The sequence below is a fragment of the Crocodylus siamensis genome, chromosome 4 (assembly GCF_052110815.1).
Source record: "Crocodylus siamensis isolate JL-2025a chromosome 4, ASM5211081v1, whole genome shotgun sequence".
NCBI classification, from domain to species: domain Eukaryota; kingdom Metazoa; phylum Chordata; order Crocodylia; family Crocodylidae; genus Crocodylus; species Crocodylus siamensis.
The window spans coordinates 218,722,963-218,750,927 of record NC_143398.1 but is presented as its reverse complement, the minus strand read 5'-3'; the positions used below and the strand labels follow the sequence as shown (position 1 = coordinate 218,750,927).

Genomic DNA, 27,965 nt, shown 5'->3' with positions numbered 1-27,965 from the left:
CAAAGTTGCAGTAAAAGTATCTTCTAACACAATGTCTCTCTTGTTATAAGATGTGAAAAGAATGAGAATCCCATTCTTAACTTTTAAGTTTGTCTGCAGCTGATTACAGTAAACTTTTTAAATGGAGAACAGGGGTCCTTGTGTTTTTCCTGGAAGAGTTTTGAAATTCATTTAGTGTTGGGTTTCCTCTCTGGTCAGTTTGTGGGCACACTGAAACCTTTCTTGTTCCACTATTACTATCAGACTCCCTCATAATGACAAAACCAATGCAACCTAAAAATAACTAACTCCATGAAGTCTCTCTCTTCAGTTTTATTTTGTCACCAACAGCCTTGTCTCAGTCAGTCTATTCTGAAAAGGGGAAAGATTTACAGATGGGATCTCTAGACTGATACTTGCTATTGTGGGGAGTATTCACATTACTGTAATTATTACTGGAATGAAGGTTGTGTCAGCATTTTCTGTGGTAAACCCATGCATAATCAAGAAGAGGGAGTTCCAAATTCTGATGTAAAATATATATTTGGGGTTGTTATTGGGATATTTTTCCTCCAGGGAAAAACGTTATTTTTCCATCTAAGCTAAATTTTCAAATACTAAATTTAACCACATTTAAATTATACATTTTTAAACAAATCATGGTTTGGTGGCTTCTAATACCTAAAGAACACTTAAATGTCTCCAGTCAAGGCTGCAAACAGCAAACAAGTTGGAGGATAATGATTAGGGAATGAGAAGTTGGGGAATATTCATCCTATTTTTGTCTGTCCCCATTCCTGTCTTTTCCCCCTCTTCCCCCCAAATCCTAGTACAGACAAGTTATTGTTGTTTTTACTTTGGAGTTAGTTGAGGTCACCCTACAGTAAGGGCATAGAGTTGCCCTTGGGTAACCATACTGAAGTAAAAATTATTAATAACTTATCTCCATTAGGATGTTACAGTGAAACACAATATCAGTATAGGTACACATCTTTTTGCACTGAATGCCTAGCTTACAACAATTAACTCTTAATTAATTATGCCTTTGGTCCCATTTCTCCTTCTTCCTTCCTCCCACCCTCCACCTTTTTCTCTCTCTCCTAGTGCATCTTCACCAAGACAAAAAGGATATGGTAACCCCAGTTGGTAGTTAGAATGAACTAATATGGGATAAAATCCAGGGGAGAGAAAGGCAGCTTGTTTGTAGTTTCCATGCAAGTTATCTGGCTGAGTTGAGGACTATGGGGGAAACTCAGGTTTTTTTCTTGACCTGGTATCTCACGTGACCTTTATAGCTTATCTTGTCTTGACTAAGATTTTAGCCTGTGCTAATGGACTAGCATCAGGTATACACCTTCTTAGCTTATAAATCCAAGACCTATGATGATGAGTGACAGTTACAGAAACATCACAGGTATAATAAATAATTTCCATTTTTCTGGCCTATTTGGACTCAACAGTGAATCACCCAGGGCCACGTCTCATGTTTCATGTCTCACCCAGGGCCTCTGGCAGAGCAGTGGCTGATGGCCCTGACCAGAAGCAACATAGCAGTGGCTGTGAGGTGACAAGTTGGGGTACCACTGCTGAGAGTCATTGCTGAATAGCTTGCTTTCAGTGCTGCGCTGCCCTGCTTCCAGTACAGTATATGGAGCTGCTGTTGAGCACAGTAAGTTTACAGTCAAGATAGAACTGAAGTGGATGAAGAATACATAGTCTTTTCTTGGTGTGAGTAGGTAAAAAAGGAGGGTATCACTGGATCTTAGTGACTGCCCACACACAAGAGTTAGTGTTGCTATAGCAGCTCAGACACAATATGGAGATGAACTTATTTTCCTTCAGCTGGGAATGCTCTAATGGTCCTTCAGAGATCTTCAACAACTATCGGCAGCATTGCAACTGCAGAGGGTGAAGAGAAGCCTTGCCACTGTTTCTCAGGGACATTTTGCCAAATGTAATTCCTTTAGGGTGAAACTGCAGTTACGTTGTTTGAAGAAAAGTCAAAGTATATTTTTATTACAGCAATCTGTTGTGATGTAGTGTAACGTAATCTATGACTTCATATTGCAGTTAAGCTGCATCTCATCCCAACTTCCAATTTTTTAGACAGAAGTTTGCACTCCCAAATGACTAGAGCACACAGATGGTAGTACTTTGATCCCTAATTATTTGTTTGCTCCCACAGATCACACAGTTAGATGTAAATGCTGGTAAGTCTTCTGTTACGGGCACAAAATTAGAGGTCTAAAATTATACATCCTTACTGCTTAGATCCATAAAATATAATTGCCTATGACATATTCAGTGATAAAACAGAAATTGTAGTATAAAAATGCACATTCCTTTGACAAGTTTCAATTTTTGCATTGCTTACACATTTTCTCACGAGTACAAAATTTTAGTTGTGAACAGTCATTTTGTTTAGTTTAATTTCTTTTCTTTATTGGTTTGATTGACAGTCTTATATTCCTCAGGATTTAGAAAAGTTCTTAACGTATTTGAAAGTGATTACCTTCTATTTGCCTTCTGTGAGATTTTGATATTTTTAATAGCATCAAAATTCTAAATATTTAATAGTCTGTTTTCTCAAGTACCTTTTTCCCTTTATTGAATTATAGAAATTCAGAAGACGAGTCCAAGAATCTACACAAGTACTGCGAGAACTGGAAATTTCTTTAAGAACAAATCATATTGGGTAAGAATATTTAATAATCTTATGACATAGATCTTTAGATCAGCAGATGGCTAGCTCTGGGCAAATTTCTTCATTTTCTCGTAAAGATTGAGGAGCTAGGACTTAGACATTGCAGTGATTAATGGTGCTAGCTGGGGCTCCATCCAATACACTTTGAAGTAAAGATTTTCATTGACTTTTGCAAAACCTGTATCAGACCCTAGGTAAGTCAGAAGAAAAATGAACCTTGAGGTCTGCAGGTTAGTCGGCTGTCACAGATCCAAATTTACCATGTCTACTCAGAAAGCATCAAGTCTGGAAGAATAATGGGTTTATGTGGAAGCAGTGACATGCTGCATTTGAAGGCTTTGCATGATATGCTTGTATGGTGCCTGGCTTTAGCTAACACTGTCAGGATTTTACTTTCACAAGTACAAAACTCTCTTATTTTGTATATACTCTCTAAATGTACATTTAACTCAGTTTTGGCTACTGTAGTCAGGACTAAACTCAAAAATGCATGGAGTATAAAGACATGTTGTTAGTATGCACAACAAAAGATTTATTTAAAGCAGGGCTGTCAAGCTTCAGAGGGACTAGTGGCCACATGCTGCATTATTTGTGGGTTAGTAGCTGCATGCCCAGGCTTTTGGGACCTCCACCATCCAAATGGTATAAGCCTCTCCCCAGCTTATGACTGCCGCCAGGCAAACCTCTAGCTCTCTCCCTGCCCCCCACTGCTCCAGTATGCGCATTACAGGTGCATCCTGCCACACAAGCCCCATGCTGCCACCCCTACCACATGTGCAAGGTGGCAGCCCCCTGCCACTGCCACATAAGCAGTGTGAGTTCCTCCCTCTGTTGTAACTGCCTTTGTCCCTGCCATGGGAGGTTATTGCTATGCTGCCCTGCCCCAGAGATGCTGGCCACCACAGTGGCAGGAGCAGTGGAGGGGAGTGGTGGTCAAATGGGTACCCTACTTTAACTCCTTGCAGGCTGTGTGCAGCCTGCAGGTTGCCGGTTGTACAGTGCTGCTTTAAACTTTGTTGAGAGATCCCAAGATGCATGAACCTAAATTAGGTTTGCAAAGGTAAACTTTTGCACTTGTTGATCATATTTGTGTGGAACCAGGAAAGCAGCAGTAGTTAGCAGCTTGTTTGAGGCAAAAGAGTAATCACATTAGTTTGTTCTCATCAGAAAACTCTCTGCCAGTTTTCATGAACTCACAAATAGTCATTGTTTTTTACTTTGGATTGAATTTTGCTTTTAACTCCAAGCTCCCTTTACCCTGAGGTAGAGTTTCTACTGCTTCTTACTTGTAGAGAGATACTACCCAAGAGATCAGGCAGATTGGGTAATACTGAAGCGATTGCATGAATGCAACATGCTAATTCACTACTTGGACAGTGGCGAGTCACTTGATTTCCTAGAAATAAACTTTGAGGCATTTCCTCTCAAAAGATTTCAGAGACCACTGTGACAAAAAGCTGCGACTGCTCTGTCTAGGTGCTCCTTGACCCCACTGATGATGTAAGCAGTCCAGAAAGCATCTTCAGCACAGTTGTAAGGATGTCTTTCTACTGTGCTTCTTTTCTTACATAGGCCTGGAACAGTTGCTGATCTAATTAGCTATATGAGAGTTGTATGACTGTGTGGTGCCTGGAATTATGTGACATGCTGCTAAATCCCAGAGACTATATATGGAAACAAGCAACAGTAAAAGAGTATTATGGATTCAGATCAAGATTCCACTCTTTAAGAGCCAAGACTCCAGTTGGCAACCAGCTGTGACAAAATATGGTAGAGCTCTACATGCCTGGGATTTCCATGTAACGTCAAAAGGCTTTCTGAAACGTTATTGAAATTAAATTAAATTGACCATCAAATATTGAAGTGAGACTATCCTTTTTAATATAGTGCTGGCAGAATTGCAGTGTTTCAGGCTGCATCTGCTGGAATAAGCCCATGCAATCTGTAAGCAGTTGTAGCGGTTTGTCAGCAGCTAAAGTACAAACTACACAATGTTGTGGACTTTTTTCCATGGAATCATCAGTAGAAACTTTCAACACATCAGCTCACTCCTGTATTTTGGAAGAGTTGTACCAGAGCTGTCCTCTTGGATCCTATGGCTAATTGTGACTAAAACACATGTTGTCATTCAGTGGCAACTAAGTGGTCATGTGTGGCTACTGCTGCACTGTGTAGAATTAAATGATTTTTAACTGATAAATGGGTTGTTTAGAAGAAGATCCTTCTAAAAATGACTCTTCTCCCCTGGATGCCTATGAATCTTTTAGGTAAGCCTCTCATCTATGAGAGGAACCACCCACTTTCAATGTCATATTTTCATGCCAGAGGGAGCTTTAGGACAAACCCAATAATAGCATGTATTACACTTCATTACAGTATGACTAAGGAAAATCTGTTGACCCTTTAATTTTTCTGGGGTAAACTCAGCTTTGGGAAAATAAGTAATTATAAAAAAACACAGTTTTATTGGTAGTTTTTGGTAGTAGCAGCCCCACTGTTGGCTGAATGATGGTACTTTTGTTATAAAATAATAGTTTCTGAATGCAGCTATATAGAGAGCTCCTTAAAGTGGGGATGTATAGGTTATGGAAATCAGTAGGGAAGACTCAGTGGTCAAGGCCTATTCCAAAAAAAAAAAAAGAAAAAGTTAATCTGTGAGACATGCAACTATGCTCAGTGAGAACTTTGAGAGTGGGATTTGAAGCTCCTGAATTGCTATAGGGAAAATTAAGTCACTGTAGGTGACTTGGCAAGAAATGGTGAAAGAGGCAACTTGTTATGCTAATAGAAGTAAAGTACCCCAGAAATTTAACTGCCCCAGAGGAGTTTCTCCACATTTAAACAGGTATAGTTGAGAACAGAATCTGATCCAATCTTTTAGAACTTCAGTGAATAAACAGATGTCATTACATGTACTGTTTTCTATAATGCTTTTCTGTCTTGGATATATTTGAAACATCATTTAGAAACACTTGAACACTACTGGGATACTGCAGCTGTCTACAACACAATTCATCTCCTGAGCTTTGCTTTGGCTCCTGCTGGGGAAAAAACTGCTTTCTTCCAAGGTGGCCAGCTTGCTGGAGAGGGCTTTAAACTAGGTGCATCGGGGTCAGGTGTACAAAAGAAATGCAAGCCAGAGGGCAGCCAAGCAGGAAGGACATAGAGAGGGTGGTCAGGGAGGTGTCGAGAGTCTGGAATGATGTCAGGGCAGTGGGGAACTGAGGGTTACCAATGAGGGATTTAAGTCTATACACAAATGCAAGGAGTATGGGGAATAAGCAGGAGGAACTGGCATTTCTGCTAGCAAATAGGATATATGATGTCAGAATAATGGAAACCTGGTGGGATGCCGGGCTGTATGCGTAGAGGGCTACAAGCTGCACAGAAGGAACTGGGTAGGGAAGAAGGGAGGATGTGTAGGTCTCTATGAAAAGGAGCGGTGTGCCTCCTTGGAGAATCAAACTGGTTCAAGAGAAGGGCGACTTGAGACCCTCTGGGTCAAGATACCAGGTTGGGGATGAGTAGAAGGGGACTTGAAGGTCGGTGTCTACTACGGACCACCAGACCAGGAAGAGGAGCTGGATCTGGAATTTTCTAGAGAACTGACAGAGGCTGCACATTCAAGAGACATGGTTGTCCTAGGTGACTTCAGTTACACTAATATCTGCTGGGAGGAGCATTTGGTCAGGTTTGACCGGTTATGTAGGTTTTTGAAGAACTTTAGTTAGCACAGGAGGTGAACGGGCCAACCGGGGGAAGGCTTTGTTGGATTTGGTTCTAGCCAAAGGGGACAAACTGGTGGGAGATCTGAGGACTGAGGGTAATCTGGGAGATGGTGATCATGAGATGATAGAATTCACTATCCATCATAGAGCAGAGAAGTCAACCAGTAAGGCAGAGGTACTTGGAAAGGCTGACTTCAATGAGCTTAGGAAAATAGTGGGAGACACCCTATGGGAGGAGGGACTGGAGGGGAAAGATGTTCAGGAAGGGTTGTTATCCTTAAACGAGCAATCCTTAGAGTGCAGAAAAGGTCCATTCCATATGCAGGAAAGGTAGTAAAGGGGCTGGGAAGCCCTCTTGGCTTACCAGAGGAGTTAAGGAGCACTTAAAAAAGAAAAAGGAGGCTTACAGGCAGCGGAAACAAGGGATAGTCACCAAGGAGGAATACACAAGTATAGCTCATATTTATAGGGAGAGGATAAGGAAGGCAAGGACAAGTGAGATCAGGTTGATGACTGAAATCAAGGACAATAAGACTTTAGGTATATAGTGAGCAGGAGGAAGAGCAAGGGAAATGTGGACCTCTTGCAGAATCAGATGGGACAGGTGATAGCAGACAGTCAGGAGGAAGCTGAACTCTTTAATGAATACTTTGTCAATTCGTAGATTCCTAGATTGTTAAGGGCTGGAAGGGACCTTGCAAGATCATTGGGTGCAACCCCTGTGCACCAGGCAGGAAAGACAACTTGGGTCAGGTGACCTCAGTGAGGTGCTGTCCAGTCTCCTCTTGAAAATTTCCAGGGTAGGTGATTGCACCACCTCTGGAGGGGGGTTTATTACACAGTCTGGACACCCTAACTGTGAAGAAGTTCTTCTTAGTGCTAAGCCTGAAATGGTCTTCCAGGAGTTTGTGGCCATTACTCTTGTTTTTTCCCAAGGGTGCCCTGGTGAACAGTTGTTCGCTGAGCCCTTGATGTGTATACCCTGATATAGGGTAAGCTGCTACCAAGTCCCCCCTCAGCCTTCTTGTTTTTAGGCTGAAGAGACCCGAGTCCTTCAGCCTTTCCTTGTATGGCTTGTGTTGGTGTTACTGCATGCAAATGGTGATTGCCCACCTGGTCAGATACTGTATGGAATGGTTGTGGGGGTGGGGGAAAAGAGGACCAAGCAATGGTCAGTGCCAAACTGGTGAGGGAGCACTTAGAGTGGCTGAATGTCTTCAAGCCAGCAGAACCGGATGGACTACACCTGAGGGTGCCGAAGGGCCAGGATATCATCCTCCCACTGTACTTGGCCTTGGTGAGGCTGCAGCTGGAGTACTACATCCAATTCTGAGCTTTGCAATTTAGAAAGATGAGGAGAAGCTTGAAAGAATCCAGAGGAGAGCTGTGTGAATGATGAGAGGGCAAGAGAGCAGGCCTTATGAAGAGAGCCTGAGTGCCATGGGACCCATTGTTGGGTTTGTCTTGATTTTCTCAAGTTTTCAGTAAGAACCCAAAGTAGTCGGGTTCTGCAGGAATTGATGTTTTGGTATCACTGGACCGTAGTGCTTTGGGCCTCCTGAATGCACTACTTACCTGCTCTCACTCTGCATGCCCCAGACCAGTAAAGCTCTGCTGAGGCTGCTTCTCACTGTTGGTCTACAGCATGCCAGACAGATTTTGAGAAACATTGAGGGGCTTGGTGGGCTTACTGCCTCATTTCCTGGTTTGCCGTGTGTGAATAGAGTCAGTAGCTGGAGTGTGCTTTTTGGTGGTGCGGTTAAATTTATCGCAGGATGTGAGATGCACATACCCTCAGACTGGGGCAGGCAATTATTTAGGCTGGAGGGCTGCCTAATGAGTTTTGGTGAGCTGTTGAGGGCCGCAAAGGTATCCCCGCCCCTTGCCCAGTTGCCATCTTGGGACCAGATGTTCTCCCGCTAACCTCTAACCTTTGCCACCAGAAGTCCCTCCCCCTGCACCCCAGAAGTACTTCTTTTGGGGAGGCTGGGCTGCCATTTTAGAACCAGGAAAAAACAGCATATACTAAAAGTCAAACATTACTATAACGTATTTTAATTTTATTACGAAAAATATTTCTGTCTTGATTTGTTTGTGTAGTATATGTGGAGGTGATTGTGTAATAATTCAAAAATCAAGACTTACTTTTGTATATTGTATGTGGGGTGTGGTTGAGGGTAGGTGTGTGTATGGTGGAGTGTGGGGGTTTGTGAGGGGGTGTGGCTGTGTGTGTGGGGGCAATAGGGTATATTGGGGGGTGTATATATGGCGAGGTTGTGGGACAGGGTGTGGGTGCAGATTTTGTGGGGTGTGAGGGAGGGTGGGAGGGGTGTAGAGACCCCCCACATGTTCCCTCCTATGGTACGCAGCCCCTGCTGCTGGTGGCAGCAGCAGCAACAACCAGCGCTGGGTGCTTATGGCCTACACAGGTGCTGCCGCCTGGTGATACACAGCTCAGGCTAGTACAAGTGGTGGCAAGGATCACAGCCAGGCCAGCCCACCTCTATCATGCGGGATTTTGAATGGTGCATATACAGCTCCTGGCACTTGTGTATCACTAGGCAAAGTCCTGCATGATGGAGCCAACTGTCTTCACCGCTGCCTGCCATGCAGGCCCCGGGACTCTGCTGGGAAACAGGGGGTGGGGCTCCCCTCCACTTCTGATAGAGTCCTGGGACCTGCATTCAGGGAGTGTGAAGGCAGCCAACTCCATTGTGCAGGGCTTCCCCCAGTGACGTGCGTGCTGGGAGCTGCACCTGTGCCGTGCAGAGCCCAGCGTGATAGAGGTGGGCTAGCTTAGCTGCACTCCTTGGTGACACTTGCATCGCTGGCTGGAGTCTCGCACTGCTGGGCGGTGGTGCCTGCGTGGGCCCAGAGCACCTACCGCCTGCTGCTGCTGCTGTCACCAGCAGCGGGGACTATGCACTATGGGAGGAATGTGTGAGGGATCCCTCACCTTCCCTCACAGCCCTGCCCACCCAAGCTCTGTGCTGCCACCAGCCCCAGCCTCATGCTCTGTGCTTCTGCCCAGCTGCTGCTTCCCTGCCTGGTGCCCGGATTGAGCGGGATGCCGGGGAAGCTGAGCAGGTCCCCTCCAGAGAGCTGTGTGCTGGCTGGGCCCACAAGGGTGAGAGCAAGGCACACAGACTCGGAGGCGTACAATTAGCTGGTGGGTGCCCGTGGGCTGGATGAAATTGCCTGGTGGCCCAGATCCAGCTGGTGGGCTGTATTTTGCCCACCCCTGCCTTAGACTATCAAGCTAACTTTTAAAAAAATGTGATCATTTGGTATGAGAAGCCAAGCATATTTTAAATATATCAAGCACTTTCTGTCTTGTCTTCAACTGTTAATTTGTTGCTTATTTCCTTTACCTCATGAAAGATTGTTGTGTGCTACTGTGTGGAAAAAAAACAGATTCATTGTAACTCTTGTATTTCAAGAAACCCATAAACGCCAATCTGTTATTGGCAGGTCCAATGGTTTATGCAGCTTGTTGTGCCAGGAAGAGTGTGGATTTGAACTGAAGCCTGGCTATAGAGGTAGTGTGGTCATGTTACCAGTCTATTAGGTAGTCCAACTGGGACACCATCTCCCAGTACAATTTCTTTTTTCATGTAGAAGGGGACTCATATCTAGCTTTTCTTCAGCATTGCAGAATTCATGGCATAGGTATTGATTGTATGGAATGTGTTTCTTTTATATTGCTGCAAATGTGTTAGTTTTATTTATGTATATTTTAGATCCTTTATTCCAAAGTGAAGACAGAATAACTTTTGCTCAGTGTATTTCCATTTATACAATGGATATGCTTGTGGTTTCATTGAAAAGGAATACAATCAGCCCCCCACGCCCTGCAGAAAACAATAAAGTGCACTGATCTCTAATGGCTTTTTTTAACAGATGGGTCAGAGAGTTTTTGAATGAAGAGAACAAAGGGCTGGATGTTCTGGTGGAATATTTGTCATTCGCACAGTACGCTGTCACGTAAGTAAGACATGACTTGTATTCATCAGGGGTGCAAAAACAAAACAAAGGATCCAGCACTAGATAGCAAACCCAGGAGAGAAAGATCAAGTTTGATGCTGCAGTCTTCCTGTGAAGCTGTTTTCACTGCAGTAGCTTGGCCCAGAATTATGTAGACACTTTAGGAGAGAACCAGAGTAAAATGCAAAATTAGTCCAAAAATGTTAGATCACAGCATACTACCGAGGGGAAAAAAGATGCTTGTTTATATCATTAAGCTTTCAGTCTGTTTATTTTTAAGACTGTAATCACATCTGTTTTAGCTTTGATTCCCTCTTAGGGGGACAAAGTGCAACAGTTGAACAAATTTAGCTTTATATCAAGATGCATGTTTTTTTCTAAGTCTTCCTTTTCCAAAGCTTCTTCTATATCTAGTTCCACAGAACTTCAGTGACTGTCCCCCTCTCATATATAAGTAGGTAACTAATGCTTTCCTAAACATTATTAAATATTTTTCATTTGTGAGGAATATTTATGTGATTAAGGTTGAAGTAAGTTTATTTAAACTTTTCTTTCCTATTCAAAGCAATGTACACACATTAATTTTTACAACATCCCTGTCAGGTGGGGTAGGTACAATCGTATTCATTTTATGCGTAGGCAGATTACAAGAAAGATTTCTAAATTTTAAGACCATCCAAAAAGTCAGAGACAATGCCAGAAATAAAACAAAGAACCCCTGGCTCCCAATTATCGGTTCTGAACACTGGGCAGTACTTCTAAATAGATATAGGTAACTGTACTATTTAAAGTAATGTAACTTTGGGGAAAAAATAATTGCGTGCCAGTGTAAGCCATTGTATCACCATTGTCTTGAATACAAGTTCAATGACGTATTTTAACTGAGAACCACTTTTCACATACCCACAGGATTTCATGTCATTATTTTCATGCTAAAAGCTGTAACTATAACATAATGTGGTAGGAAAGGGTAGGACTGAGGATTGTATTAGCAATGCAAACTCAGCTGAGGGGAGTCAACACTTTATTTTTAGATTGGATACATACAGATGCATATGACTGTTGCTTAGAAATGAGATTTTTTGATGGACTTGTAATAAAACTAATGAAGGAAAATTACATGTTTAAAAAATGTTGCTAACACTGGAAAAATGGCTCACAGCACAAAGCTATGCCTGTTTGAAGACTTTGTTCCTAAAATTGTACAAGTGCATGCAAGTTAGCTTGCCGAGGTTTTTTCCTTCCCTAACGTGGTAAACATGAGTAATGACCTCAAAAAATGTAAGAGGAACAATCAGCTTTTGCTTGAAATGGCAGAACTTTGGGCGACGAATCAAAAATCAAAGAATATCTGTAATGATTTTGGTAATGGATTACATATGTTTGAAGGTTAGCTTTGGCCAGCAAGCCAGTATAAATGCTCGGTCACATATTGATGGATGAAACTAAATTAGTGCTCACGCAATGTATAGATTTATTAAGATAAAATGAAGACAGCTTTGAGCTTCCCCCTCCTTCCTACAAGGCAGTGTTGTTCATCAGCAGATCATCCAATGTTGTATTTATTTTACATTTAAATAGAATAATACACGACTGTTTGATTCTTCCTAAATTATATCCCTGTGTTGTTCTTTCTTCTTTTGTCAAGGTCCAGGTTTGCTGCAAAATGTATTTGAAGCTAGCTCAATGTTCCAGCTGAGGGGAAATTGTTTTGCATTGCTTTCTTTCTTTTTTCTTGTAATCTGCTGGGACCTAGTAAAATCTGCAGATGTTTAACAGGAAGGAAAATGCTATGCACCTCTTTTCTCTGCAAGCCTATATTGGAATTTCTATTTCCTTTCAGTTTTGACTTTGAAAGCTTGGAGAACAATGTAGAAAACTCAATGGATAAATCCAAACCTTGGAGTCGTTCCATTGAAGACCTGCACAGAGGAAGTAACTTACCTTCTCCAGTTGGCAATAGCATTTCCCGGTCTGGCAGGCATTCTACTCTACGGTAAGACCTTTTAATCAGGCAGCAAGATTTACCTAGGAAACAACGGGTGTGCAAGTCAAAAAGATCGCCTTGGTTTTTGAGTTTCAATGATATTTTTTATATTTTGCATCTTTCATTCCTAAGCGGTCCACAGACTTAACATCCACAGGAAACATGTCACTGTGCTATGAGCTCTGAGATGGAATGAAACAGCAACTGAATATCCCACAGCAGCACTACGCCACAGTTGAGGGATTTGAGAGAGGAATACTGTATGCACTTGCAATAGTAGAGTAAATTAAGCAGGCAGAATATATATAATTATTCGAATTAGAAGTTGACTGGTACTCTAGGAACAGGATTTCTTCTCTTGCAAGCAGTGCATATGGGTGTTTACCAGGGCTTTGTGTCCAATGTCTCATTTCAAATGCATCATCTTCCACAGTACCATGCACTCCTAGTACTGTGTAGGAGCAAAAAAGTAACATCACTTCCCTACTTCAAATCCAGCATCATTTCTGGAAGCGTTGCACATTTTCCTAAGAGTTCTCTCACCAGATTTTAAATACATATTGAACCTGTTTAGTTTGTGGTAGCTGACAGAATCATAGGCTGAGAATGGAGAGTTATTTTATGTACCTTCGTGCTGTGTCTTAGGAATACTTTTTCATGATTATAAAACATTGGATGTTATCTTTAGGGCATGAATGTGGTCAGTTGTATGGGTCAAGATGGTGTGATATTCAATGGTTTGTTGTTTTCAGTTGTTAAGATTTTGTTAGATAATACTGGGAGGATGAAGAAATCTTACAAACCTGGAACCACTACAGGTTTAGTAATTTGTTCTATGTCTGCCATTCAAGGTTCAGTAGTAATTTGACAAGCCAAGCTAATTTTGGGCTCTGAGTCCAAGGTCAGCAGATATCAACAATTCAGGCTACCGCTACAGTTGGAATGGATCTGGAGTCTGGAAGTTTTAACTGAAGGATTTCAGGAAGTCGAGAGGAAAACAGTGGAGACATGGAATTGGACAGTTCTTGCTGCAAATATACAAAACTATAAAATGAAGTGCAGTTATATTGACCCACAGGTCAAGGTTTTCCTGAAAATACAGCACAGGATACATCTATTTTGTTTTGTTTTGTTTTTCTGTACTGAATTATCAAAGGGCAGACAGCCTGGATCATTTAAATCTTTGTAAAGTGACTGTCATAGTGCTTGATACTTCCGTGTTCCTGAGAAGGTCAGTTACAAAGTGCAGAAAGATTTAAAAATAGGCCTTTAAGTCAGAATCTGGTGTTTATGCTTTAAGGACATTATTTGAGGCAGAATGTAGTCCTGTTTGACACTAAAAGACATGTGACAGTTAGGTCAGGAATGAAAAATTCAGGGGTGCATTACATGTTTCTTACATTTTTCTCTTCCTTCCTCCTATTCTGTTCTTTCCCTTACCTTTTCCTCCTCCTCCCATACATCTCTTCCCTCCCTCTTTTCCAAACCTCCTTGTCATGTGCTAACATTCCCCTCCTTCACTTTCACACATCTTGCATCCATCTTTCAATATGCCATCAGATCGGTTTCTCTGCCTGAACAACTTCAATTCAAACACCGCCAGGGCTGCTTTTCACCCAACTGTCTCTGGAGTGGCTTCACTTTACACTCTGCTGGTGAAGCTTCAAGCCGGAAAACCTCGTAAGTCATGGGTGTAAGGTTACACCCAGCCAGATCTGCATAGTGCATGGTAGCAGGTCTAACACTGCTGCCCATGTATTATAATATGATAACCATATGCCTTCCATGAGGCACTGAGCTAAAAATGAATGGGGGCTTCCAGCACTGGAAAAACGTGGTTATCACATTATTATTCATATTTCAAAGTGTAGTTTGCTTCTGTAGGGTGGGTTTAGTAGAAAGAAAATAAAAATGTATGTGAAAATGTTTATTGTTTATAATATGATGTTATCTTTATTAGATTTATACAGAGAGCAATAGTTATTGTCCATAATGCTTCCTAACTGACTATGACTAAAAGGTTCAAACCCTAACTGTGTTTTTACTCAGATTTTGAGGAGAGTTTTATCCAAGTGAGGACAGTGGCCATAAAATGTAATTAATAAAAACAATTTCACTTGCATCAGAAAATGCTGTGGAACTGTAACCTACTAGGGCAAAGCCATTAACCAGTCACGGTACTCCGGGTACTTTGTCCTGAACATTGGCAGCTGTCTACAGAGTCCGTCAGAATGATGTAGTTTGGGCAGAAACTGTATTTTATGGCAACTGTCTTTCAAACTGGCATATAATTAGAATCAAAGTGCTTTATTCCCAAATGCAGACTTTTCTGTGTGGACCTGATCTGTGCCCAAATGCTGAATTTTCTCTGTGTCCCTGACTTATGTCCATGACTTGACAATAGTTAGAAGTGTTCTTTTGTTGGAAAATATGGATGAATCCAAACAACTTCTTTTTGCAAGAGTATCCTAGGCCAAGGATCAGCAAGCGTAGGCTACCCTTTGCAATTCAGCTCCCACGGCAAGACACAAGTCTCTGCTTTCCCAAGTGGCCAGCTGCCTGTGCTTACTTTTGTTTCTGATCTTCATCTTCTCTGCAGCAAAGGTAAACACAGATGTGACAGAGCAGAAGGGAGCATTGCAGAGAGGATGGGCAGCACAGTGTAGCCCCATACCATCAATCTACTGTGTACCAGACTGGATTATTACAGGCCAGATCAGACTTCTTCATGGGCTGGATTCAGTCCATTGGTGTTAGGTTGCTAACCCCTGTTTCAGGCTTTTGTTAGTAGCATGACCCAAGTCCAGGATGGTTTTTCTGGTCAAAACCAGAAAGAGAGCTGGGTGGTCAGAACATAATCCACAGCTATTGGAGTCTCAGATTCAGGTTCCTAATCATTAACATTTAATTATTTATATAAAAGTAAAATAGATGCATCAGGAGATATTAAGAGAATCCTATCACGTAGTAGCAAACAAGGAGGTTAGGAGGCTCAGCAAAGATGTGGAAGAAGAACACAGCAGAGACTTCAACTTGTCATCTCTAAACCCTAAGTGCCCTAAGCATTGGGCCATTGGCTATCCTTCACTCTCCCTCTCTGCTTTTGGTTTTTGCAATTTTAAAAAAAAATCTTGGTCTCATCGCGGAGAAATGGGGGAATAGGGAAATCTTTGGACGATCTTATTCATCTTTGCTTCAAAGCTCAACAAAAGTTACTACAGGTGTTAGGATCCTTTGTTGTCCTTGAATTGTGTTTATATGTAGTTAGAGTGCAATGCATATGAAATCAACAAATGCTGGGAAATATGTTTGGGAGAAATGCTGATCTCACTAGTAGCAGTGGAGTCTTCATATCGGCAAATCCCACTCCAGCATCCTGAGAAAAATGTATCATTGGTGTAAATCCATTAATGTTAATTACACTCTCTTTCTATCCTTTGCTAGTCCCCTCTCTTGTATATGGTAAAGACTATCCTTCAGTTTTCAAGTCTTAACTTTAATTAACTTCTTTGCAGTGCTTTTGAATAGCTGCTCTGCGTATTACAATCTCATATTTGTTTCCATAGCAACTGATGTATTTTAAAGAGGAAGAAGCACAGTGAGTCTGGGGAAGAAAACAAAAATGGCAATAGGCTAAGAAATACATGGAGCTTACATTTAATACACGGTAGTCTAATCTGATGTTCCCTGAAGCTTTAATTTTACTTTCTTGGGGTGACAGAATTACTATAATTTGAGAGCCATTTTAGATGCCTGCCAATTCTCTGTATTCCAAGTCACCTACATACTGTACTTTGGTTATACTTTGATAAACTTCATTTCTACCTTAGGAATACATGGGAGCGTGTCTGACTTAATAATGAGCAAGACTGTCAGGTATTGGTCATATGCAGGATATGTTTTTTTCTGTACATAGGAGTATGTATACACATACCTATATTTTATAAGTAAGAGATGGAATTCTGATAGGATTTGGGGGTGAAGGCAGCAGGAAGGAAAGGGGAAGTTTGTGGACACTAGGAGGAGAAATGAGAGCTACTGAGCATAAGACATTATATAAGGAGATGAGCACCCATACTTGGAGGAGAAAGGAAATGTTAGCAGGACAACACAGAGAATTTGTAGGGGTGTGAAAGGGTGAACAAACAAGAACTTTGCTCAGGAGCTGAGCAGGGGTGCTTGGTGAAAGAGAATTATGTATTGGGAGACCATGGCAGTGTTCAGTACACACATGAAGATACAAAGCTGTAGTGTGTGTGTGTGTGTGTGTGTGTGTGTGTGTGTGTACACACACACACACACAATGTAGTTTTATTAGGCTGTAGGAATTTAGAATAGAAGTATAGAAATCCATGGCTACTTAATTTTTTACTTCAGTGTATTTCCTACATAGAAACAGCTTTAACACTGTTTCCCCCCCTCCCACACCTTATTTATTATCTCTCATTGTGAAGGATCTGGCTGAGGAACCAACTTCCAGATGAAAGCAAGCAAACACAGAATCAAGCCATTTTTGGTAAAACCTACCCCTTCTGTCAGCAAAATGACTCTCATAACACTGAAACTCTCTTTCATTGCTTAGTCCCTACACAGGTACACAACCTCAAAACTAGAAACCCTATCCTAAGCAAGTTGAGACCTTCGAAAGATTGTAATACCATAGAGACTCACTCCATGAAGTCCATTATAGACTTGCCTTATTTGCGCTGTATTTTTATATGCAAAGGGTTCAGATATTTTGGTAATGAATGACAGGATCGAATACTTTGACAGATAGATAAGTAGACTGAGGCAGTGGAATAAAAATCAAGCTGTTCATGAATATGGTGCGTAAGGTTTGGTGACCAAGGTCCACGCCTTAATTTAAGCACATAAGTTGTCCCATTTAAATCAGTAAGGTTGTTTAGTGGTCTAAGTTACACATGTGCTTAAGTGCCTTGAGAAAATTGAATGTTTGTTCATTTTATATATCTCAGTTTTCTGGAGAGGTGTTTTAAACGGTCTATAAAGCATCTGTAAAAGCTCCATGGATAGTTTGTACCAGGGTAGACTCCATGCTCTATTTGACCGCTCTGGCTTCAGTCTTATTAAGTCCTGAGGAACTCTTGCATGTGCTTGGCAGTCCCTGTTGGTAGCATTAATAGAGAAGCATGGTCATGGAGACTGAACTAATTTCATAACTACAAAGGTTTTCAGACTGGCAAGACAACTGATGTGAGGAAGAGTGAACTTTCCTCTTCCTCTGTTATCCCATTACTCAGTGTGGATAAGAAAAGATTATAGAACCTTGGTTGTAATGTATAATTGATAAGCATCTTACCTTCCTTTTGACTGTTTTTTTTTCCCATGTGGTGCAGGGTAGCAGATTTGGAAATGCTGGGTCAGACATACACCCCCATAGCAAACAACCATCAATGCAAGTACAAAACCATAAAGTAGCTGAGCCAGATGTGACTCCCTGCCCCTGACAGTAGGAAAATATTGTAAACTAGAAGCTTGCACATAGCCAGGTTTTCTCTCTTTCTTACTTTTTCGAAACCAACTTTTTATAGCTTCTCTTTAAAAGCAAGACAGAGGAAATAAAAGAGGAACCATATGAATTTAATTACTAGAAAAAATATACCATCAGTGACATAATCTCTGACCTGCAGCAGAAAGGAAATCAAAACCAACAATGTATCCAAATGCTCAAATCAACTGAGCATTTGGTAACAAGAAATGAAATTAAAGCAATGGAAGATCAGGCCATAATTTCATCTACCCAAGTTGGGCACAGTTTTTCTGAACGAGATGTAGAGTTACTGCCAATGGGTCCTGCCACTAGAAACAACATAGAGCAGTGTTGCAGTTGCCAGTAACTAGAAAAGCAGATCAATCAATATTCTGGTGCACAGAGTCAGAGTAAAAGAGTTCAGGTACTAAAATCATCATTAGTCCGTGGTCCTTTATATCTGTGTGAGGGAGGAATAATTAGGTATAAATGAAAGGCAAAATTTCATTCTTTGATGTGCACCCTGAATATTTGCACTATGTGTTTTTACAGCATATTCTGCACTTACCTTTTATCCTGAACATGGATGAAAATTCTGAGTGCTGAGAGCAGAATACTTACTAGTGAAGGAAGGGGGAAAACAGGGATAGTGCCTGAAAGAAAAATCTAAAGCATTGAATAAAATGTATAGAATAGGAAAGGAGTAAACCTAGGTCTGTATCAGAGCCCTCAGGACTGGAAATCTCTCTGACTTTGGGCACAGAGGTGGACTTGATAACTTCCTTTTGCAGCTCTAGCTTTTCCATATTTTTTGACTGGCTGTAGAAAGCTTTGTTTCTAGAGAAGTCAAAACAAACATTTGTCTATTCTGTTTAGCTGCAGTTTTTGCCAGACCTCATAACTTTTGACTACAGATGATGTTTAACTCGCATGAATATCTTCCCCTTTTTTAAAAGAGATGAATGTAGGAGATTAAATGTCAGCCTTTTAAGATCCAGCTTTTCAAAAGTGTTCGCTAACACAAGGATTTGATTAGACAATCTAGAAAGATACCAGAATCAGTAAGGGAGTGGAAGAGGGGATCTCTCAATTACGCAGCCATTTTCCAGGTAGTTTCTGGGTATATATCAGATTTTTACACTGCAGGCAATGAAGGACTACAGTAATCACTAAGAGTAATAATAATAGTAATAATAAAAGAGTAATAATAATTCAGAATAATTTTGCTCTTCAAATTTTTTTTTTTTTTTTGCACTCCAAACAGCCTAAAATGATGGATTCTGGCTTCATTCACCAAGTCATGCTTTATTAGCATTAGGGGACGTGTTCCCATATGTTACAGCTGATGGAAATCTGTAGGTGCTTCAAGAGACCCTGGAAATGAAGATGATGTGCTGGATACTGAAGAGTTTTCCTTTAGTTGCACAATTGGGATAATAGTAATTTTGATTTTTACCATTAAAATGTTGCTCATCCTTTCACTCCTGGGAACTGACATTAGAGAATGACAGAAAAGATAGCTCCATGACTACAGACAACTTCTGGCATTGTATTGCAGCTTTTTCCCCACTTTTTGACAAACATGCATTCTCAAGGGAAAAAATAGCTACATCTTACCTCTCTGTTCAGGTTCAGTTGAGGGCTTTAAAAGGAAAGTCTATAGTTGTATTGATTTCCTTTTTGCCACAGTGAGCTATGCGTTACATTTTATTCCTATTCATTACGGATCCCTAGTCCTAGCAAGCATATTATGAATGATTTATCTGTAGTTACCATCTGCATTATACAGTCAACCCAAGTGGTTGGCCTTTAGGTCTCCCAACTTCCATTATTGTCAGAATCTATACCTTAAAACTTAATGTTAAGGTTGGCTAAATAATTACCGACTTTAAAGAGAACCTATGTCTTCTGTTTTTAGCAAAGCTGGAACTGGTTTTGGGTTACTGTGAGCTTGATGCATGTTTTTACATCCAAATCCAGATAAAACTCACTAGGTTTGACTGTTTTGTTTTATATTTTTAAGTTCCTTTTATCCCAAAGCACAGAAGCTACGAAGTCATGCAATTTGAAAGCAAAGAAAAGACTTGCCTATGTTCCTGAAATCTAAAACTGCCCAGATCGAACTAGTTTTCCTAAGAATCATTTTGGTTAGCCCTCCATAGCTCAGTACTCATTTGACACTCATCTGTCATGTAAGCTCCTGTTTCTTTCTCTTCTGGTAGCATAAACAAATGCAGTCATGGGATTTTTGCAGGAGTAAAGTGTGCTGTTTCCATTTTCTGGCATGGTGAATTCCCAAGTCAGTTAAGGAAATTTTCCACGATGCTGAGATGGCTTACTTATTTGGTTTCATAGACCTTGATTGGAAAAAGATTTTGCTTTTATATCCTTTTGGAAGGTATGTGGCAGACCTGCAAAACCAGACTTTTTCCTTGTGAAGACTTTTTTTCCCGTTTCCTATGAGGGCTGGCTTACCAGTCACTTCCACGTGGCATCAGGAAGCTCTTGGAATTTTCAGACCAAATGAACTCAGACTAGTATATTCTGAAGACTTTGTATCCATTTCCTGTTAAATAGAAACCAGTTTCTTACTATAATTCTAAAGAGATGGAGAAAGGTGTTTAAACTCAAGGAAGAGGCTTGGTGAAATAGAATTAAGGAAGTCCTAAGCTGTTGTCATCATCTTTTATTTGCAGTAGTACCTGGTGACCACAGTCTGGACTGGAACCTCATTCTGTTAGGTACTGTCACTGACACTGGAAGATGTAGCCCCTAAAATGCTGCATTTATGTTTTAAAACACATGGATAAACTTAATACACTGCTTGACCTGGTACTGGCAACTGGGGTGACCTAATCGGTGACCTAGTGGTCGATGGGAAGCTGGGTGACAGCGAGCACGAGCTGATCACCTTCACCATCCGGTGTAAAGCTGGCAAGTCAGTCAGCATCACTGAAGTCCTTGACTTCAGGAAAACCGACTTTGACATGCTCAGGTGGCTTGTTGGTGAGGCCCTAAGGGACCACAACTCAAAGGGGAGGGGAGCTCAGGAAGAGTGGTTGCTACTCAAGGGAGTGATCCTCAATGCACAAGCTATTCCATCTTGGAGGAAAGGCAGCAAGGGGGCACAGCAGACCTCCTGAGGCTAAAAAGAAAGGCCTACAAAGGATGAAGGACAGGATTCACCTCCAAGGAGGAATATTCTGCACTGGTCTGGTCCTGCAGGGAGCAAACCAGGAATGCCAAGGCTGCAACTGAACTCCAACTAGCTTCGAGTATCAAGGACAATAAAAAGTCCTTTTTCAGATATGTGGGGAGCTGGAGGAAAAGAAAGGGCAGCATTGGACCCCTGCTAAACCAGATGTGACAACTGACACCCAGGAAAAAGCCAACCTATTCAGTGGGTATTTTGCGTCAGTCTCTCATCAGTCCCATGGGATGCCCATCCCCACTATGGGACTGGGAGGTCCAGGTGAGGGAGATTCCTTGCCCTCCATCAATGCTGACCTCTTGAAGGAACAGCTTGACAGGCTGGATACCTTCATGTCAGCTGGCCCTGACAATCTACACCCCAGGGTACTCAACGAGCTGGTGAGCGTCATAGCCCAGCTTCTGGCATGGATCTTTGAAAACTCCTGGTGCTCTGATGTAGTGCTTGAAGACTGGAAGAAGGCCAATGTGGTGCCTATCTTCAAGAAAGGGAGGAAAGTGGATCTGGCTAACTGTAGGCCCATCAGCCTGACCTCTGTCCCTCGGAAGGTCTTAGAAAAGTTTATTAAAGAGGCCTTCCTTAATGGACTGGCCAACATCCCGAGGGATAGCCAGCACAAGTTTGTTGTGGGTAGGTCTTGCTTGACCAATCTCATTTCCTTTTATGACCTATCACCTGGACAAGGGAGAAGAGATTGATGTCATATATCTTGACTTCCAAAAAGCCTTTGATCTGGTATCATGATCACCTCTTGGTGAAACTGGCCAGTTGTGGCCTTGGGTCCACCACGATCCACTGGCTGGAGAACTGGCTCTGTGGTCGGACCCAGGGGGTGGTGATTGACGGAAGTCAATTGTCGTGGTGCCCTGTGACCAGTGGGGTCCCTCAAGGCTCTGTCCTTAGACCCATATTGTTCAACATCTTCATTAATGGATGTGGACATTGGAGTCAGAAGCGGACTGGCCAAGTTCGCTGATGACACCAAACTTTGGGGCAAAGCATCCACACCTGAGGACAGGAGGGTGATCTAGGCTGACCTGAAGAGGCTCAGCAAATGGGTAGATGAGAACCTGATGGTGTTTAACACTGAAAAATGCAAGGTTCTCCACCTTGGGAGGAAAACCCTGCAGCATCCTTATAGGCTCGGCAGTGCTATGCTGGCTAGCACCACGGAAGAAAGAGACTTGGGGGTCATCATTGACCACAAGATGAACAAAGCAAGAGGAATAAAATAGGAAAGAAATTGTTGATACTTACAAACAGAAACTTAAGTCATAAAATCCATGGCTATATACAAATCCATATCCAAATCCCGGGATGTCATTCTCCCCTTGTACTCGGCCTTGGTGAGGCTGCAGCTGGAATACTGCATCCAGTTTTGGGGCCCCACAATTCAAAAAGGATGTGGAGAAGTTTGAGAGAGTCTAGAGAAGAGCCACACACATGATCAGAGGTTAGGAAAACAGACCTTACGACAACAGGCTGATAGCTACGGGGCTCTTTAGCCTGGAAAAGCGCAGGCTCAGGGGTGATCTGATGGCCACCTATAAGTTTATCGGGGTGACCACCAGTATCTGGGGAAACGTTTGTTCTCCAGAGCGCCCCAAGGGATGATGGGGTCGAAGGGTTATAAACTACTGCAAGACTGTTTGAGGCTGGACATAGGAAGAATTTCTTTACTGTCCAAGCCCCCAAGGTCTGGAACAGCCTGCCATCGGAGGTGATTTAAGCTCCTACACTGAACACCTTGAAGAGCAAATGAATGCTTATCTTGCTGGAACCTTATGACCCCAGCTGACTTCCTGCCCCTCGGGTGGGGAGCTGGACTCGATGTCCCTTCCAGCCGTAATGTCTTTGAAATCTGTGAAATACAACAAATACATTTGGGGATCTTGAATAGTAACAGTAAACTAGTCACAATTTGATCAGTATGTTTTTTATTCCTGAAATAAACAGAGGGTGATGGGGGAAAAAAGGCTACCAAAATCAGCGTGACCTTTTTTCTCTGTATACACCAGCTGTGCAGACAGGTGAAATCTAAAAATAGCTACAAAAATCCTTTCTTTCTATGTGCAAGAGCCGTACAGACAGGTGTAATAGAACAATATTAAAAAATCAGTGAGAACCTTTTTCTCTTTAATGTAGTGACTGTGTAGATAGGAGAAATCAAATCTATGGTCTCCAAAAATAAGCCTAGTAAGTTGTATTTTACCATAATACCTTTACATTTCTTAAAGGAAAATGTAGCATTTGATGGCATGAGAGCACAGGTATTGCCAATTTTTGCGATTTTAGTATAAAAATTGTGATATATAATATTTTTCTTAAAATCATGGGTCTTATAGTCATGTTGTTTTACAAGAAAAAAAACCCTTGAACATAACACTCAAAGAGTCAGAAATCAGAATGCAAATACAAAGTATTATTTTTAAAAATTTCCTTTTGTGTAAGGCGGTCTTTTTACTTTTAAGCCATTTTCATCAAAGTTGGCTTGAAAATTACCGTATTTACTTGATTAGAAGACTACTTTTTCCCCCTGTATTTAACATGGTAGAGAGACAACAGCAGGATGCCAGACCACCAAGCGTTGACTCTGAGATAGTGCAGAGTCACTTGGAAAGACTGGATGCATTGAAGTTGGTAGGCCCGGATGAGCTTCATCCGAGGGTACTGAAGGTACTGGCTGATGTCATTGCACAGCCACTGGCAAGAATATTTGAGCACTTGTGGCACATTGGCCAGGCCCTGGAGGACTGGAAAAGGGCCAGTGTGGTCCCTATTTTCAAGAAGGGGAGGAAGGAGGATCCAAGCAACTACAGGCCAGTCGGTCTCACCTCCATCCTTGGTAAAGTCTTTCAAAAGATTATTAAGGCTCACATATGTGAGAGCCCAGCAGGAAAAATTATGCTGAGGGGAAACCAGCATGGGTTTGTAGCAGGTAGATCATGCCTGACTAATCTAGTCTCTTTTTATGACCAGGTTACAAAACACCTGGATGCAGGAGTAGGGGTAGATATTGTTTATTTAGACTTCAGGAAGGCCTTCGATACGGTATCCCACCCCATACTGGTGAACAAATTAAGAGGCTGTGACTTGGATGATTACACAGTCTGGTGGGTGGCAAACTGGCTAGAGGGTCGTACCCAGAGAATGGTGGTGGACGGGTTGGTATTGACCTGGAAGGACATGGGCAGTGGGATCCCACAGGGCTCATTCCTTGGACTGATACTCTTCAATGTCTTCATCAGTGACTTGGACAAGGGAGTGAAGTGTACTCTGTCCAAGTTTGTGGATGATACAAAACTGTGGGCAGGGAACAACTACAGGCAGACCTGGATGGGTTGGACAAATGGGCAGAAAACAATAGAATGCAATTTAACAAGGAGAAATGCCAAGTGCTGCACCTAGGGAGGAAAAATGTCCAGCACACCTACTGGCTAGGAAATGACCTGCTTGGCAGCACGGAAGCAGAAAGGGATCTCAGAGTCCTAGTGGACTCCAAGATGAACATGAGTCATCAGTGTGACGAAGTCATCAGCAAAGCTAACTGCACTTTATCATGCATCAGCAGATGCATGACAAACAAAACCAAGGAAGTGATACTTCACCTTTATCGGGCGCTGGTCAGACAGCAGTTGGAATACTGCGTCCAGTTTTGGGTGCCACACTTTAAGAGGGATATGGATAACCTGGAGAGGATCCGGAGAAGGGCCACTTGTATGGTTAGGGGCTTGCAGGCCAAGCCCTATGAGGAGAGACTAGGGTACCTGGACCCCTTCAGCCTCTGCAAGAGAAGGTTGAGAGGTGACCTTTTGGCTGCCTATAAATTCATCATGGGGGTGCAGAAGGGAATTGATGAGGCTCTACTCACCAAGGCGCCCCTGAGGGTTACAAGAAATAATGGCCATAAGATAGCAGAGAGCAAATTTGACTGGAGAATTAGGAAGAACTTCACGGTTAGAGTGGCCAAAATCTGGAATGGGCTCCCAAGGGTGGTGGTGCTCTCTCCTACCCTGGGGATCTTCAAGAGGAGGTTAGACAGGCATCTGGCTGGGGTCATCTGAACCCAGCACTCTTTCCTGCTTATGCAGGGGGTCAGACTTGATGATCTGTTGAGGTCCCTTCTGACCCTAACATCTGTGAATCGTATGGGGGAAGCCTGTCACCTTACAATTGAGCACGAGGAAGTAGGGGGGCAGGCAGCTGCTGTGTCCCCAGCTTCAACCTAGGGTTGGGGCTGGAGCTGGAACTGGAGCTTGGCGCCACAGCTGCCGCCTGCCACGTTTCCCCCCTGCCTCTACATGCCTTGCCACGCCTCTCCTGTGGCCCCCATTTTCTCTTCCTCTGCCACATTCCTCCTTACCTTTGTTCCAAACTGGCACCCTGCCACTGCTCCTATGAGACCAGTCTGGAACAACAGTGCTGGCTCCATAGGCCTGGGCCAGAGCCATGCTCCATTTAGCAGGCATGAGCCTGGTGGTGCAGAGCAAAGGGGAGGGGAATAACTGAGGGCCAGATGGGAGGAGAGACTTTGGGTGTGAGGCAGGGGGAGAGGAAGGGGGACAGGGACCTGAGCCTGCCTGTTGCAGAAGTGGCATGGAGGAAGGAGGAGAAGGGAACAGGGGAAGGGGGAATTGGGACAGCCTAAAGCTATGGGGGGTGAGGGGCAGGGGGGAGATGAGCACAATGGATATAAGTGGGGGGGGGGAGGGAGGACAGGCACAATGGAGGGGGGCAGGACAAGCTGCCTGCCTGTCTTACTGCATGCTCCACCACCTACAAACTGCCTGCCCCTACCACCTGCTCCCCCTGCCTGCTCTACCTTCCCCCCCCATACCTTCCCCCCCATACCTTCTCCACTATCTGTCCCCCACTACCTTTGTCATTACTGCCCCCCTCATCACGTTTCCCCCAACCAACTGCAATAGTGGAAGGGAAAGCAGGGGACGGACAAATTTAAGATTACCTTCCAATAATGAGATTTCATACATGGAAACATGTTAATACATTTTCTGTGTGTAGGTCTAATTATTGGGGGATTGGCTTACATTCAGGGTCATTGAGCAAATATGGTAGTTCAATATAACTTGGCTTGCGTGCTATTACTAGTGCTTATTTGGTACTATCATAATGATTAAAGGTTAGAAAATGCCCAGCTATAACCTTTAGTTGTATTTAGCTATGAGCTGAATTGATCTGAATCAACTGGCTGCTGAGAATAGCTGTAAAAGATAAGAACTAAATCAATTGTTCAGACTTATTAGGTCTTCTTTTGAGCTAACAGAGATTAATTTCTTGTTAAAAATTAATTTTACTGACATATTGCCATCTCCACTTGCTAAAATGGAACTGAAAATGAAAAATAATATTAACTGTGATGTATTGGCTAGGAGAATACCTAGGGCTTAGAAACACTTTGTTGGGTTTCTTGGTCTTTTGGTTTTCATTGGACAATTTTCATACTGATTTCTGTTCCTTAAGAAAGAACTTCAATTAATATTTAATTTACTAGTTTTATGACAATAGTACTGAAGAAGTAAAAAATACAAAGGGAAGAAAGAAACAAAAATACACATGTTGTAGGCTAAACAGATTAAATATGGTTTTTGTTGGGCTAGCTGTATGATTATTGTTTTGAAAGGTACCAGTCAGCATTAGATAACCCAGAAGCTTGTTTGCAGTTGCATTCAAGTTGTGGTTTGAGAAAGACGACCACAACTTTTAAAATTAAAGTGCTAAGTATATTAATACCAAGATCTGAATTTCTTTTTCTCTATGAATATTTTCCACCTATCAAACAAGAACCATGTTCTAATTTGTAAAAGCTGTAATGCCAAGCATGAAGTCACTTGCCTGTGTTTTTTGAAGGTTTCTGTTTTACCTACCCAGCTAGTTAGGTTTTACCCCTGAATTCCTTCTTTTCTCCAAGGGAGCTTCTTACTGTGTAAGGAATGTAAACAGTTTTCAATCTCTTAATAGCACATTAATATCATGAAAAGTACTTTGGTATCCCCTAATGGTGTAAAGTACTGATTTTAATGAAGACAGTGTAATGGAGGACAAAAGATCTGTACAGAAGTGGGCCAGGAATACACTAGTAGTAGAAATGCATCAGTTCTGAACTGCTCAAACACCCAGGCCTTCTATTCTGTGCATTGCATACAGGTAATGTGGAGCCAGCCCCTGGGAAGATGCTCTGTCTGTTGTAACAGCCTCTCAGTTTTAAATTGTACTAATAGATTACACTGATTTTGCCTCATTCTCAACAGTAGTAGTCTGCTCTGTGTGCAGTGATCAACAGCTAAGGGGACATTAGGTATTAATGGCACAGAGTATATTGTAGGAAGCAGAACTCCAGCAACTTTTGTGGTAAGTACTGCATATAGGAATACAGCACATACACATATAACCATGTGATCACCTGACTTCCTTATTGCATAAGCAGTCAGGAGCAACATGACTAGGACAGAGAAGAGTTGCTGCAGTATGGATGGAGCAAACAACCCACCTTCTACATGAGAATACACAGGGTGCACAAGAAATATACTATTATCTGAGTCTTGCTGCCAGAGTAGAATGCAAGAGTAAATGCACCAAATTTCGTCAATCTACCTGTCATATGGACTTAAGCTTTGATGTGGTACACATGTCTAATATGCTAACATAACCCTTTCTAAAACCATATGCCAGTCCTTGGGGTCAAAAGTTTCTCCCATCTTCTCTGTCTGCAAGCTGGTATGCAGTTCTCACTGCAAGGGAGTGTCACTGCAAGTCTGACCCATATCTAGCTGTGCTGAATTTCTCTTTCATTACTTTTGAATGTTTTTTATTTGAAATGGCTGCTAAATACTTTATTGATGCTGAGCAGTCTTGCTAGCTCT

General features: G+C 42.2%; 1 protein-coding gene across 6 annotated transcripts in view; it reads left to right on the top strand.

The window, feature by feature from the left end:
• Positions 1-27,965, top strand: part of FMNL2 (formin like 2) — a 284,119-nt gene that overhangs the window by 189,601 nt on the left and 66,553 nt on the right. For all 6 annotated transcript variants that reach the window (XR_016442094.1, XR_016442093.1, XM_090045714.1 and 3 more), the window contains exons 4-6: positions 2,598-2,674; positions 10,312-10,395; positions 12,239-12,391. Coding sequence is in view for 4 of the 6 variants with exons in the window: in XM_090045714.1 (XP_089901840.1) it covers positions 2,598-2,674; positions 10,312-10,395; positions 12,239-12,391 (314 nt within the window). In the remaining 2 variants the exon portion in view is untranslated. The remainder of the gene's footprint in view (positions 1-2,597; positions 2,675-10,311; positions 10,396-12,238; positions 12,392-27,965) is intronic.